The sequence below is a fragment of the Lepidochelys olivacea genome (genome assembly GCF_965140295.1).
Source record: "Lepidochelys olivacea isolate rLepOli2 genome assembly, chromosome: 16".
Lineage (NCBI taxonomy): Eukaryota > Metazoa > Chordata > Testudines > Cheloniidae > Lepidochelys > Lepidochelys olivacea.
Genome location: NC_140426.1, coordinates 15,737,848 through 15,753,655, shown reverse-complemented (window position 1 = coordinate 15,753,655; position 15,808 = coordinate 15,737,848). Strand labels below are relative to the sequence as shown.

General features: G+C 46.5%; 1 protein-coding gene across 1 annotated transcript in view; it reads right to left on the bottom strand.

Annotated features, from left to right (window-relative positions):
• Positions 1–10,696: 10,696 nt before the first annotated feature.
• Positions 10,697–15,808, bottom strand: part of PTPA (protein phosphatase 2 phosphatase activator) — a 41,791-nt gene continuing 36,679 nt past the window's right edge. The window contains exon 10 of the mRNA XM_084650535.1: positions 10,697–13,836. Within this exon, the coding sequence (XP_084506661.1) occupies positions 13,762–13,836 (75 nt within the window). The 3' untranslated portion in view covers positions 10,697–13,761. The remainder of the gene's footprint in view (positions 13,837–15,808) is intronic.

Here is a 15,808-nt window from a genome sequence, read left to right as displayed (position 1 = left end):
TAGACAAAGCCCTCACAGCGTGAATATTAATTCAGCTACTTGAGGGGGCTGAAGTAATTTTCCCTTATGGTCACATCTTAGTTTTTCTTGACCCTACACACTGGTCAGTAGTCAAAACAAAGTAGATGCATTGGACATGGTCATGGTCTATGATTACCTATGTGGGGAGAAGAGATCTGAGGCCAGAGGGCTCTCTTTTAGCAAAGTTAAAAAGAAGATCCCATGACTGGAAGTCAGCAAAGTTCAGACTAGAAATAAGTTGCAAATTCTTACTTGTGAGGGGTGGTGAACCATTGGGACACTGCCAAAGGAAACTGAGAATTCTCCATTGCTTGGAGTCTTTAAGTCAAGGCTAGATATCTTAGAGACATTATCTCATTCAGCCACGAGTTATTGGGCTCAACACACAATGAGCCTCTCTGACCTGTATTATGCAAGAAGTCAGACTAGATGATCACCATGGTACCACCTAGCCTTAAGATCTATGGATGTACAACCATGTGTTTGAGAATGGGGATAAAATTTCAGGGCAATTGGCCACCCCAAAAATATTTTGTTTTAATATATCCCCACCACACTGCAATCTGGTGCATTTCACAGGTTAAAAAGCATGGCTTTTCAGGGGTATTGGGACAGGCTAGCAGCACCCAGAGAGGAAGCTGAACTTCCCCAGAAGCAGGCAAGCCCCCTAAAGAAGGATCCCCACTATTACTGTAGCAGTTTTGTTTCCACCTCACTCTGTGGAGCCTTTGGATAAACTCTTTACCCTTCCAGGGCCCATTCTACCTAAGCAGCTCATTTCACACCCCTGCATTTTAAGCCTCACATCAGTCCCATTGAGCAGATAAAGAGCCCAATCCCTATCCTGAAACCTGCCTCTATAGCAGCTGCCTTTATCCTGGCTTATATTCCTACTGGGACATTGATTGGCCCAGCCCTGGCTTATTACTCCACCCTCTACAGCTGTGTGAGGGCCAGGCAGAGAGTTAACCCCCTGCTTGCTGGAAACCAGATAAAGCCTGCACAAGGGAGAGTGGGGGGAGATTTTCTTTTGGTGAGAAGTCATCCCACGCCCCACACACCCTATGACTATTCTCCTCCTACCAAGTTGCCAGTACAGAAACCTTCCCTCCAGCAAAGGGCTGGCCATGGCTCCCAACAGAAATCCTCTGCAAGAGGGCCGCATGAGCAACTGCTACAAGATGCTTCCTTCCAGCCCAGCAGCCCAAGACCCACCATGAAATCCTGACCCCACTGAAGTCAGTGGCAAAGCTCCTATTGAATTCAATGGAGCCAGGATTTCACCCCTAGTCTCTGGTCCTTGCCTGGCCATGGCACTGTGCTGTCATTGCCCCACCAGACTATTGGTTACATAGAATCATAGAAGGTTAGGGTTGGAAGGGACCTCAGGAGGTCATCTAATCCAACCCCCTGCTTGAAGCAGGACCAATCCCCAATTTTTGCCCCTAAATGGCCCCCTCAAGGATTGAACTCACAACCCTGGGTTTAGCAGGCCAATGCTCAAACCACTACAGGATCAGTACATGCAGTAGAAGAGGTAAAGGTGAGGAAGGATAGCCTGGAGGGTGGAGTGCTACCCTAGCCTGAGATTCAGATGTCCTGGGTTCAAGTCCCTGCTCTCTTATAGACCTCCTGACTGACCTCCAGCAAATCACTTAGCTGTTCTGTGTATCAGCTCCCCAGCTGTAAAATGGGGTGATAATACTTCCCTCCCTCATGGGAGCCTTGGACAGGAAATAGGGGATACAAGCGCTGCCCCTTGACATGTCATGGAATGATGTCCCTACAACCCAGCTGGTTGTGGGCCCCATATGTGGACTGTAGCTGAAAGAGAATCCCAGCAATATAAGGAGTGGGTGGGAAGAGTACTTTCTCTTATCACAGAGCCATACCAAACTGTGCAGACACACAGCACATGGGCAGTGATTGAGCAGTACCCCTGCTCCAAGCCTTGTCATATCAGGATGATGGCTGTATAGGGAACAGAGAGCTACTTTGAAGTTGATCCAATCAGCTTTTAATTATCTATAACCAGGGTAAAGACAAAGTCACATCCCCTAAGGGTTGGGTTAGAATTGTAATGGATCTCCTGCTGGATCATGTACATGCATACTCCTCCAGTGCTGGCTTAGAAGCAGCTTTGTGTCCCCACGAGCATTAGGACTGAGGGAAACTGTCAGTGGGTTGATGAACATTTTCACAATTTCATTTGGGGATTTTTTATTAAACCATCCGCAAATGTAGCTTCATTTTCCCCCCTCTCTCCAAAATGTGGCTTTTGCATTGAAACATGGGACTATTTACCTGTGTTTTTATAATGTGAGCATTGATGCTGACCTCAACAGCATTTTGAAGTGTTGAAAGTTTTGCTTTAAACCAGGACCATTTGCTCAAAAAATCACCTCCTTTTGAGGGGAAAAAAGTCATGACATTTTGCATGTTTTTATTTCCTTTTTGCAAGATCAAGTGCACTCACATGCTTTTCATGTTTTGTCCCAACTCTCTCACAGAGCTCTGGTGAGTGAATGCCCAGTATGCTTCCCTTACACACATCTCTTTCTCTCTGCTGTTGACTATTAACTCCAATGTGTTTGTCACCACATCATCTTATTATTAATTATTTGTATTGCAGGAGTAGCTAGGAGCCCCCCATCATGGCCCAGGATCCCCTTGTGCTAGGTGCTGTACAAACACAGAGCAAAAAGATAGTCTCTGTCCCAAGTCTTAGTTGTCGGAGGGATTGAACCAGGATCTTCAGAACAAAGAGCGGCGACCTTCACTGCTTGAGCGAGAGAAATAAGCTCCTAATGAGGAACTGTGATAGGTTCCTGACAACTATGGATCAGGCCTCCGGGGAGACATGGTGCACACACACTGAACAGGGAGTTACAGTACTTCGCCCTAGGGTTACCAGATAGCAACTGTGAAAAAATGGGACAGGGGATGGGGGGGGAATAGGTGCCTGTATAAGAAAAAGTCCCCAAAAATGGGACTGTCCCTTTAAAAAAGGGACATCCGGTCACCCTACTTCACCTCTTTGCTGTAGTTGAGTGTACTAATCTGAATCTGCTCTTTACCTTTATCATGTATCCTTTTAGAACAATGTTTCCTGAGCTGTGATCCAGGCCTCATTGAGGGGACCTGTAGTGGTTGTCAGGGACAAGTTGGTCTGACCTAGTGGTTACAGCAGGGATCGGCAACATTGGCCCACAGCCCACCAGGGTAAGTCCCCTGGTGGGCCAGGCTGGTTTGTTTACCTGCCACGTCTGCAGGTTCGGCCGATTGCTGCTCCCACTGGCTGCGGTTCGCTGCTCCAGGCCAATGGGGGCTGCGGAAAGCAGCGGTCAGCACATCCCTCGGCCCACGTCACTTCCCGCAGCCCTCAGTGTCCTGGAGCGGTGAACCGTGGCCAGGAGGAGCTGTGATGGGCCAAACCTGTGGACGCGGCAGGTAAACAAACCGGCCTGGCTTACCCTGGTGGACTGTGGGCTAAAGGTTGCCAATCCCTGGGTTAGAGTAAGAGGCTATCCCAATGATTAGCACTGCTGCCCAGCCCAGTGGGTAGAGCCAGAGGCCAACTTAGCTGGTGGAGCCAGGAGATAAGCCAAGGTTCAGAGCCAGCAGCAGGAAGCAGACAGGAACAAGCCTGGAGCTGAGCTTAAATGCAGACCTATTGGCTCCTTGCAGCCATTAAGGTGGGCGGGCCAATCAGGAGATTCTGCCACAGCCCAGGTGGTCTCTTTAACCAGGCTGAGGACTGAGTGGGTTAGCACCAGGCTCAGCTGTGGGAACTCTAGCCCATAGTTCCTGACAGTGATAATTGGGGCCTAGTAGGCTTACCCCAGTTGTGAGCCTAACTGTGAGAAAGTTGATGGAAATTTATGAAATTACGAATTAATATACCAGAACTCAGCCTCCTCCAGGGGCAACTCGAGCCACGTTGGGAAAATGTATTTATTTGCTTTGAAATGAATGTTGTTTTGTTTATTTAGGGTTTGAAAAACAGACACTGGTCTCAAAGATTAATTGACATCCATAGAGCCTTAATGGATAGAGAGGAGAAAGATGCTCAGTACCTCATGAGGGGGCCAAATCCAACTTTCATTGAAGTCAATGGAAAATCTCTCCAGTGGGCGTTGGCTCAGGCCCTTGCTGAGACCAGACTAGGAGGAACCTAACAGAACAGAGAAACGCAAGGTGATCCTGCTCCTATTGAAGGCCTTTGCCTCATCAGCTGAGTCCTAAGTATTTGTTTGGGCTCTGAGGATGAAGGCAATGCTTATAGCAAAGTTCTGGGAACCCTATCATGGGGAACAATCATCGGATCAGAGCTTAGACGATGGGAAAGGCCTGTCAGATCATCAAGTCTCTACCCCTTGCAAGGGCAGGGTAGAGGCACCTGACAGAAGATATCTCATATGCCAATGAAATATTCCTCCAATACCTGAGCTTGGATAAATGTTACCCAGAGTAGGACACCCTTCCAGTCCCGACAATGGGATCTCCTTCTCCCCCTGGAGAGGACCATGCAGGTGTATTCTCTGTTATGCTGTAATGTAATGATCGTGAATCTTCAGTTTATTACAAATTGGAAGACAAGAAAGTGATAAAAAGGGCCACAAGCCAGAAAGTTAATAGTGTAGCCAATGATTTCAGTTTATTATCCACTTATTGTGTGATGTTATGATTAATCAATATGTTATATATATTCATTGTATGTTAATTAGAGTTAATTTGTAGGATTATAAAAGTATGAGATTGATCAGTATTTAGAGGAACCAAGTATCAGACATGAGTAAGATAAGCTGAAATGGAAGAACCTGTGGGCTGAGGCCTGCAAGACTTTAGCTTTGCTATTTAAGGCCTTGGAGACAAGAAATGATGACATAAGTAACCGGAAAATAACCTGATGTCCTAAGATTATGGGAAAAGAGGTACCAAGTAGTAATACTGTGAAAAATTACCCAGAAGATCATAGGTGCTGGAACTAGGGGTGCAGGGGGTGCTGTAGCCCCCATCTTGAAGTGGTTTCCATTATATGCAGGGTTTACAGTTTGGTTCAATGGTTCTCAGCACCCCCACTGTCAAAATTGTTCCAGCACCGCTGCAGAAGATTAATATTAGATCATAAAAATACTGTAAAGGTGCATCTGTCTCCAACATGTGTCTTAACCATAGAATACAGGCTGTGCGTCGATGCTAATGAGAATAAAGGGAACTTACACAGCCTGTAGAATATTGGGGTCCCTTAAGTTTCCAGGGGACACAGACCAGTAAGAGAAAAGAGGGTTGACACTTTTATGGACATGCACAGAATGTAGCTATAAACAGAACCACATTATAAAAAGGGGATGCCCCAAACGGGAATATTGAGCTCCCTATGGGAGACTCCAGCAGGAACCATCCCTCTACCGATGATCAAGCCATGAGAGACCTATCAGACCTTAACACTGCTAAGGATGTGAGTATAACTATATTTGTAACTTGTGCACAGGTCTGTATAACATTTCTGTATGCCTGGGTAATCAGAACTTTAATTGTAACTTTAATAAAACTTGTAAAATAGTCTAGCCCAGTGGTTCCCAAACTTGTTCTGCCGCTTGTGCAGGGAAAGCCCCTGGCGGGCCGGGCCTGTTTGTTTACCTGCCGCATTCGCAGGTTTGGCCGATCGCGGCTCCCAGTGGCCGTGGTTCACTGCTCCAGGCCAATGGGAGCTGCTGGAAGCAGCCTCCAGTACATCCCTCGGCCCTCGCCGCTTCCAGCAGCTCCCATTGGCCTGGAGCAGTGAACCGCGGCCACTGGGAGCTGCAATCATCCGAACCTGCGGATGCGGCAGGTAAACAAACCGGGTCTGCCCACCAGGGGCTTTCCCGGCACAAGCGGTGGAACAAGTTTGGGAACCACTGGTCTAGACCTTGTACTTGTGACTGTCTGTGTGGTCACTACCCTGGGTCTTTATGTGTTCCTAAAGACTCTACCTCTAAAGCAAGTAGCAGAGGTGACTTTGACTCTGTTAAGCTTGAAACTGTAGCCACCAGAGCCAAATCCACGGTGGTGTAATACCACATTACAAAATTCACTTTACATAAAATAAAAGGCTACAATAGCCATGGCTAATGCTCTCTCATACGCCATTAGAGCGCCTTTTGCTCAATGACAATATAAATTAAGGGCAGAAATTCAGCTGTGGTCAGATTAACTCAGCCTAACATTGTTTAAGGAGCCTGTACATGGAAATTCTGTTTATATCTGGCACCTCAACCGTCTGATGATGTATGCAGCACCTCTGGTTTATACGGTGTCTCTGCTGATACTTGAAAATCCCTGGATTTTGGGATGCTCGCTTTCAAACAACAAACAATTCGGTGTCTCTCAGCATTCTCCCTCCCCTGGCCACACACCACGGTCTCTGTGTAAACCATGGAGCCACCAACCAGCTGGGATTGGGTTAGAATCTCTCAGAGAGATGGTTTTAAAGTGACTTGGTTTTGACAAAAAGAAAAGGAGGACTTGTGGCACCTTAGAGACTAACCAATTTATTTGAGCATGAGCTTTCGTGAGCTACAGCTCACTTCATCAGATGCATGCCGTGGAAACTGCAGCAGACTTTATATATACACAGAGAATATGAAAAAATACCTCCTCCCACCCCATTGTCCAGCTGGTAATAGCTTATCTAAAGTGATCATCAGGTGGGCCATTTCCAGCACAAATCCAGGTTTTCTCACCCTCCACCCCCCCACACACAAATTCACTCTCCTGCTGGTGATAGCCCAGCAGGAGAGTGAATTTGTGGGGGGGGGGGGGGTGGAGGGTGAGAAAACCTGGATTTGTGCTGGAAATGGCCCACCTGATGATCCAGCAGGAGAGTGAATTTGTGGGGGGGGGTGGAGGGTGAGAAAACCTGGATTTGTGCTGGAAATGGCCCACCTGATGATCACTTTAGATAAGCTATTACCAGCTGGACAATGGGGTGGGAGGAGGTATTTCTTCATATTCTCTGTGTATATATAAAGTCTGCTGCAGTTTCCACGGCATGCATCTGATGAAGTGAGCTGCAGCTCACGAAAGCTCATGCTCAAATAACTTGGTTAGTCTCTAAGGTGCCACAAGTACTTCTTTTCTTTTTGCGAATACAGACTAACACGGCTGTTACTCTGAAACTTGGTTTTGACAATCTCTGATATTTTTACTGATACCATCAAACATTGGTGAGTGGATTGTCCTGGAGCTGGTTAAAAGTGGAACCTTCCATCCTGCATGGCCCAAATGTGCAACAAAGGCCAAAAACGAAGAATGACAAAAACAGGATTTGAAATGTGACAGGGTTAATATACATTTTTCTCTAACTCCAATTTGGAGTCTTGTCATGGTTGATGTCATTAGACTGCGGCACACAGTGAAAGGGTACCAGGTTGGCTTCAGTTGGGGTTAAGTTTGAGTTTACAATAGGTGATGGAACTTGTGAGCAGGTACAGTTCAGCAGAGCAAGTGGCAAGAGACCCAAACTTGCAGGAGTATATGCTCACACCACCGTTCTGGGTTTCCTGCAATGTGTCTTAAGTATTTACGTAGCCCCATTTCATGTATTTATCCTCACAAACCCCCTGTGAGGTAGAGAAGTGTGATATCCCCATGTTACAGATGAGGCACTGAGGGTACATCTACACTGTGGCTGGGAGGGAACCTCCCGACCCAGGCAGACAGATGGGAGCTAGACGGGCTCACAGCTGTGGGGACGCTGCTGCACCAGCGAAGGCCACAACCCTGCTCCCTGGGTCCAAGCGCAGGCAGTGAAGCCTGAGCCTCTGCCAGTGCCACAATGTCCACCCAGCTATTTTTAGCACGCTAGCATGAACCCCATCACAGCACGTCTGTCTACCTAGCCTGGGAGGCTCCCTCCCAGCTGCAGTGTAGACGTACTCAGAGAGACCAAGTGACTTGGTCAAGGTCACACTGAAAGGCCTTGGGAGAGCAGGGTCTTGAACCTGGGTCTTCTGCGTCCCAGGCACCCTAGTCACTAGACAATGCTTCCTCCCCGATGCTGGTAAATTGTTGGGCCTGTCCCCAGGAAATCATCTTTCCTCCTCTCCTGCCCCAAACAGTAAAAATTAGTAGGGGATTGGGGTTTTTTTTTAAAAGGTTTATTTTCCTGCATTGACATGAAAGTGCAATAGTTGACAGTTTGCTCCCAAACTCTTATTCAGCATAGATGTCCTGATCATTATAAAAGTCAGTGCTTCCGAGGTTTCTCCCTAATCCTTTTTGCTTTGCTATTAGTATACATTAACGTTTTATTGGAACTACAGGCGGAAACAGCCCGTCTTGCAGCTCCAGTGGGTTTGGGGATTTCCAGCATCCTGCAAGACAGATCTGTTCAGAGGAAATTAAAATGTGGATGGATCAGCAAGATACAGTCAAATCCTCGACTGTAATTTGGAAAGGAATAAACTCTGGTGCTCGAGGTTCATACTGCAACCTGTGTAACAGAGCTGATGACCTGTGTTACAGCCTTTCAGGAAGTTTAGTTCTAGCCCACCAGGGAGTGTTTTTTCAAAGAAGCTATGTACTACATGAACGGATCTTTTTAAAAAAAAAAGTATTAAAATATACACTGTCAGAATGCACTTGAAATAAAAGGAGGGATCTCAGCAGAATGTTCCTTTTAGTGTTTTATACCCGGTCAGTGTCAATCTGAGGAATATATTCCAATGTCTTAAACCTTGCTGGATTTTTTCTATAAGCAGCACACTAGAGAATTCTGTGCCATTACAGGATACATTGACTCTTAGGAATGTAAAATGTGTCTGTTTTCAGTAGCTGTATTTAGCACTCTTCCTGTAGTAGTATTCCCATTGAGGGGAATATTACTGGTATGGGCTATTGTCAGAGACAGGATCCTGGGCAAGATGGTCTGACCCAGAATGGCACCTCTTATGTTCATAAGCTCGCTGAGAGCTAGGTTTTTACTTTTGTCCTCATTGTGATTGCAGGATCAGGACCTTAATACATCTACACTGCAATAAATGACCCACAGCTAGCCCAGGTCAGATGACTCCAGCTCACAGGGCTTGGGCTGTGGGGCTAAAAATTGCAGTGTAGACATTCAGACTCAGGCTGGAGCCCAGGCTCTGAAACCCTGGGAGGGGGGAGAATTACACTGCAATTCTTAGAACCTGCAGCCTGAGCCCTGCAAGCCCAAGTCCATTGACCTGGGCTCAGAGACTTGGTGCCATGGGTTATTTATTGTAGTGTAGACGCATTATGGCCCTGGTCCTGTAGCCACTTACGCACATTCTTAACTTTAACCATGTGACTAGTCCCATTGATATGCGTTTGCAGGATTGGGGCCTAAATTTGTAACCTTATCACTTCCCAACTTTTCGAAGGAGGTGGCTGCTATGACTAGCACCAAGTGGGGCTCTTTCAGGGATCATTTGCATATTAAAATACAGAGCTTACCTTTTGTCCTAATTGGATACCTTGAATTTTGGAGTGAGCGCTGTTTTTCCTAGGTATCCTAGCAAGATGCCAACTAATCAAGGGCCTTTTCTAGTCCCTCTGCTTATAGGCCCAGATTTAGCAAAACACTTAAGCATGTGCTTAAGTCCATCCTTATATAAGGACTTAAGCACATAAGTGCATTGCTGAATCAGGGCCACCTACTGCAAACTCTTCAGGGCAGAGACCAGGTCTGTCTGTGTATTTCTACATGATCTAACCCAAATGGGCCCTGATCCTGATTAGGGATTTTGAGTGCAACTGCAATAAACAACAGCTGGAAGCTTGTGGAAATGACTTTGTTCTGATTTTAGCAAGAGATTTATTAATATACTGTTTAAATGCAATTGATATAAACATTCCCCAATCCTTAATAAATGGATGTGTAAGAGATTCTGACTGTCTAATTTTTTTTTATTTTTTTGAAGAATTTTGGCCGTGGTGTGAGGGAAAGATGGTCGAAACCCAGAGTACCTGTTCTTTTCAATAATGCAGCTGATTCTCCTAGGGAGATGTTTAAGGCGAATACAAGTACCTTTAAAGAAAACATGGAGATATTCGTGACAGCTGACGCTCAGTTGCCCCATCCTTTCTCATGATACACTATCACCCTGAGCAGCATGAAAACCCAGGCCAGGCAGGCCATACAGAAGGGAAGGATATAACCTTTTGATAGGAACACTAGAGTTTATTTAGAATTTCTGCAAGCTTCAGTTTATCTTGTTGAGAAGATCCAGCCACGGGTTTCAGGTTGGACCTAGACAAAACTGTTCTCCTGAACCATCCCATAAAGCCATGCTTTACAACCCCACAGCAGGCCAGCCTCACAGGGGAGATGTCTTCATTTCAGCTCTTACCCTGCCTCAGAATGAACCTGACCATTAGAGTTTTGGAATCCCCATGAGGTATTTGCCTGCAGGGGAATGGGCCTCCATGCCTTGCTGGTTGCGTATGTTCTGTAGTAAATTTACACAAAGATCCAATAATGATGCAAATAGAGAAGGACTGATTAGTGAACTGGATGAGGCAAGTGTATCCTTAAACACAAGGGCTGTTCATTTTTGGTGTGAGAGATCAATGAAAGCACCCAAGAAGAGCCAGAGCTGTAGCCATTAGCTTTGGAAGCAGAGCCACCAAATGGCTAACCCCATTCCAACACAGTTGAACACAATCACCAGGTGCAAAACACATAGATTTTTAATTAAAACCACAATATTGGAGAACATGGGGAGGTGGGATGCTCAGGTATTGTTTTTGCAGACCGGGGGGAAGCCAGGTGATGTTTCAGGTCATGTGATGCATGCACGTGGAACTATTCAGGGAAAGGGACAAAACCCAAACAGGCCCTTGGTTGAGATCTGACAGGACTCACAGTAATGACCAAGGAATGGAAGCAGCCTATTGCCAGATTATTGAGGGCAAGTTAAAGGTGGACCAATAGGATTCACACAAACACTAGCTGCTTAAGATTCCAAATCCTTAACAGAATGAGGGTGCAGACTTAGATGGTCCATAAATAAATAACTCCATATTATCTCCTCCTTATGTTCCCCGTTCAGACTTATATGCTGGCCCCAGTAAAGGTTGGTGGCATCACTAAAGCCTAATGCAATGTAAGGAATGTACCTTTTGGTACTCTATTTTGCACTCTTATTGCATCTTTCACCAAGGATCGGAGAGAGCTTTGCAGACATTAAGGTCTCGACTTTCATTTAGTTTGAACTCCCATTGAAATTAAAGGGAATGTGGTGTCCAAATCTCCTAGGCAACTTTGAGAATCTCACTTTAATTCATGCCTAGTCTGCCCGGAAGCTATTATTAGACCTGTTTTACTGCATGGTAGGACTTGCCAAAGGTCATGCGATGAGGCAGTAAGGGCAAGATGAGAACCAGGTCTCCTCGGACTAGAACACTGTGCTCTGGTCCCTGAACTGCATCCTTTTAACTACAGCACCAGAACACAGAATGCTCAGGGGTCCTGGCAGGTTAAAGTCTTCCTAATTCACTTTCCCAGTGGATTTATTTGTAATTTAACTCTACATAGACATCCTGTTAATGATTTGGTAGTAAAACAGGGATGGATTTTGGGTCTTTTTTCACATTTTATTTAAAATGTAAGTTGACAAAGCCACTACATAAAAAAACCCCACAGCAGATTCAGTTTATCTGCAATTGTCCCACACTGCACTAGCTCAGGCCCAAAGCAATAGGATAGAGGGGACGGCTGCAGCTTGGCAAGGGTTTGCCTTTTTAGCCCAAGAAACAGATACTGCATCTTAATTTAAATGCATTTCTCATCCCTTCTTTCCCCAGCAGCAGGGCACAAGCTTTGGAGAAGGAAGAGGCTCATTCCAGGGGATGCAGCCAAAGAGAAAATTGTGAAAAATAATTAAATATATCTTGAGCAAAATAAACTTTTTCCAATAATTTAATAGCAATCAAGGGGCTCAGATGGAAAGGGTTAGGCTGGCCACAGATGACAGCAGCGGGAGAAAAATTGGCATTGCATTCGCTAAGGAAGCCAAGCAAAAAAGTGTGTAGCAGGGCTAGCAAGGGCACAGTTGGTGCTAACCCCTGCCACACTCCAAACCAATGTTTAATAATACCGCGGGAGTAAACTTGCCCTCTCAAGCTAAGAACTTAAAAAGAATCTTTGTCAGAAACCAAGGGAACATGTAAGATTTCACCTCAAATCCATCCCATCCGTTTTCTGCCATTCCTTTTCTAGCACGCTAATTACCAAAGGCATGTCTAAGCCCCTCATTTAATCAGAGGTGCCCCTAAGTCTAAACCACTGGAAGTGAGAGTCTAGAACCACTGTATGAATTAAGCATGCTGAGTAAGCCTTCTAAACAACCTGCACATCTTGGCATGTCTGGTGCTTTAATGGGGTTTTGGTAAAAATAATCGTACAGTTTGCCCCAGTGGGGTGGCAGCTCTTGCAGGGAATGAGAGAGGTGAAAAACTTTTTTTAAGAATGCAAAAGGCTGCCCCAGGACATTGACACACATTTTGTTTCCAGCAGTTAAATAATAGATTTAAAGCCAATATACCTGCCCTATGCTCCATTCCCTACAGTAAAGTCTACAGTGTGTAGGGATGTGCTACTTAATGGGAAAAATCCCTTTATTATAGGGCTGTCACAACAACTTATAATCAAGCAAAAGCAGCCATGATAAATTACAGTGAGGACATTAAGGCTGCCCCCATTCTAGTGGCTGCTAAGCACTGCACAGGAAAAGGTGGGTGTAGAGAAGGGGGCCGTCCCAGCCTGCTAAAACAGTGGCTTTGCAGAACCATTCCCACATAAATGCAACCAGCTGGTGTCCAAAGACTTCCCCGGAGCCCAGCTCCAGCTCCAAAGCCAGCTCAGCATTCTAGGACCTAGGCTTGCAGGGGTGGGGCTCCCAGCTGGAGAGGACAAGGTGGTGTGAAAGGAAGTCTCAAGGAAGTTCACCAGGGATAGGGGTTGGAAGAGGAAAAAGACAAACATTTTCTTATCTGGGCTACGGGAGAGATGGCACCCTGACTTCATGTGACCCACAGGGATTTCCTACCACTTCCTCTACCCCTTTAAAAACACCCCCTAGCAAGCAAAGGCAGCAGCATAGACACTGGGGCCTCCTGACACCCAGGCATGTTCACACCCCAGGACTTCTTTTTCAGGTTTTCTTCACATCCACAATAGCAAGAGCTGGCTTTTTTTTTTTTTTTTAAATGGAATCGAAGGCCTGGTCTACACACCTTGGGTTCCTCAAACAATACAGCAAAAGATTTCAGTGAAACTCAGAGTGAAACTGTAACTGCCCAACCCCCACTACATACCTTCCGCCCCTTCCCAACCCCGTTCCTCCAGGGGATCAAAGCCGAGGTCTTCTTGTAAAGCCATACTAGAAGTATCCCTGACCAAAACTCCTTTCAAGCCACCCTCACGCCCAGCTCAGTAGGCGGCAGCCTGTCGAGCCACGCACAGTGTAAGGCTGAACGCACTGGAGGCTAGAAGCACAGCGCTGGTTCTGTCACTGTCTAGTCAGTGTGGGGAGCACTTGCATGAGCAGCTGCTCTTGGTCACTTCTTCCCTGCAAGGTCGCTAAGTGCTTTGTAACTTTCTCTAGTTGTAAATACAAAGGGATGAATGGGCTGTGGGGCTAGAGAGGTGAGGAGGAGGAAGGAAGGAAGGAGGAGGAGAAAGAGTGCCGCACTGTTGTCTCCACTGCATCGACTCCTCCCATGGCCTCTTTAAGACGTGACAGGCTGGATAGGAAGCAGGCTGCCAAACTTAAAGTGCTGTATCACAGGAAACTTCTCCAGGCACTGCGGGAACAGAGAAGGAGAGGTGTAAAACCAGCATGCTGCAGGCAGGGGATCACTCCTACCAGAAGCAGAGAAAACCAGAGCACATTTCCACCTTAACAAACCACCCAGAATAAACCCAATTCCAGGCTGAGACTGAGACTCAGGAACCCATGTGGGCAACAAAAAGACAGGGCAGCTCTGTTCTAAAATCCAGAGGGACTGCCAAGGAAGAGCTACCTTAATGACTCTCGCCCTCAGCTCATTCCAGAGACACCATGGGCTTGATTCTGAGTGCCCATAATACCCCTTGTCTTCAGCTGGACTTCAAGAGCTTAGAACTTCGGACATTCAGGCCCTGAGTGTCAGTGGAAGCAGAGGAGGGCGATTTACCTCAGTAGCCATGTCTCTATCAATACCTTTAAGTTCACCACCTTGCCACAACAAAGATCCAGGGGAAAACAACACACGGGGAGTTACAGAAATCTATGTGGGGGAAGAGATTTGCCACCTCAGCTCTGGGATTGGCAGTTCTAGCCTCTTGGATTCAAATGCTTTGCAACAATGAGTTTCCCACATTGATTATACATTGTCCAAAACCATATTTCCTTTTTTTTTTTTGCTTTTAGATCCGTTGCCTTTCGGCTGCACCCTTATTTTGAGACACAGAAGTGTCGACTGACCTTCTCCATCCAATTCATTATTTTATACACCTCTTTTGTGTTCTCTTATCAGTCCCCTAACCACCAAGTCTTTTCACTCTGTTCTCCCAGAGTGGGTTCTCCATGCCCCTAATCATTTTAGGCACCTCATCTTTGGGCCCTCTAGATAAGGTTTCAGTTGCACTGGGTACCATTTGGAATTGTATTTTGTAGCATATGACCTTTTCTGTCAACGCTGATGTAACTCAGGCCACTTGCTAATGGGATGGCCATGGGAAGGAGATGCTACTCCTCTGAGACCCAGCTGTACAGTACCAACTTCCCCAATGAACATGCAGGGACAGTACGTAAAGGAGTGTGCTTGCTCCCTCCTGCTATTCCTGAAAGAGAAGGAGCAGCAGAGGAGAGCTCCCACAAAGCCGACACATGCATCTGTCAGGGTCCCATGTTTGCAGTTGCACAAGCAGGGATGGCAGCTCCAACACAGAGCATACAAGCAACCTGTGCACCTCACAAGAGGCATTTCCCAAGGGAACAAGCTGCGGTCAGGCCAAACCCAAGGGAAGGCAGGAGGAGAGAAAGAGTCCAAGGAATGAAAGACGACCACCTAGAAGGGAAAAGGGTGTGCAAAGCAACTAGCTGTGAGGTAGGGGTCTCCAACCAGGCAACACACCTCAGGCCACACAACTGCTTCCTGCAACCTTGGGAATGAGACAGATGCGCAGCCACAATGGGAGCTGAGGAATGTGACCTGCTTCCACACAACTGAAGAGAACAGAAGAAAAGCCAGTGGGTTTAATCCAAAGCAGGGTGCATGGCCTAGAGTGGGAACAGGTGAAGCTGTGCGCTATAAAAAAAAAGATTCATTTTGGATACTTCTCCATGGGCAAGGCCAAGTGTCAGGAGGAACGAGCTGGATCAAAGGAAAGGATCTTTGACCTGGCACCTTTGTAGCAGTCTCTCAGCACCTGGCCTTTCCTATGGAGAGGTATGAAGTTGTTCCTCGTCATAGCCCAGAGGGGCATGCAAGATTCACATTTGCATGTGCATCCGTCTCTGCAGTGCCTGGCAACAACAGCTGCAGAAAGAGCAGTCACACTCTGAACTGGGACAGAGAGCAGAGCTGGAGGGCATTCTCCTTTGCTAGGCCACATGCAGTTGATCGGGTGCCAACAGAACTGGGCAGCACCGTTTAGATTCTAAAATGGCCGCTCCCTGCAGAGAGGGAGTAGAATAAATGGAAAGGATGTTCAAGAAGGACAAAGAGGGGTATCCATTCCTGCACAGGGAACACAGGCTTGGGAAGGGCTCACTCCATCATGGCCCAGTGG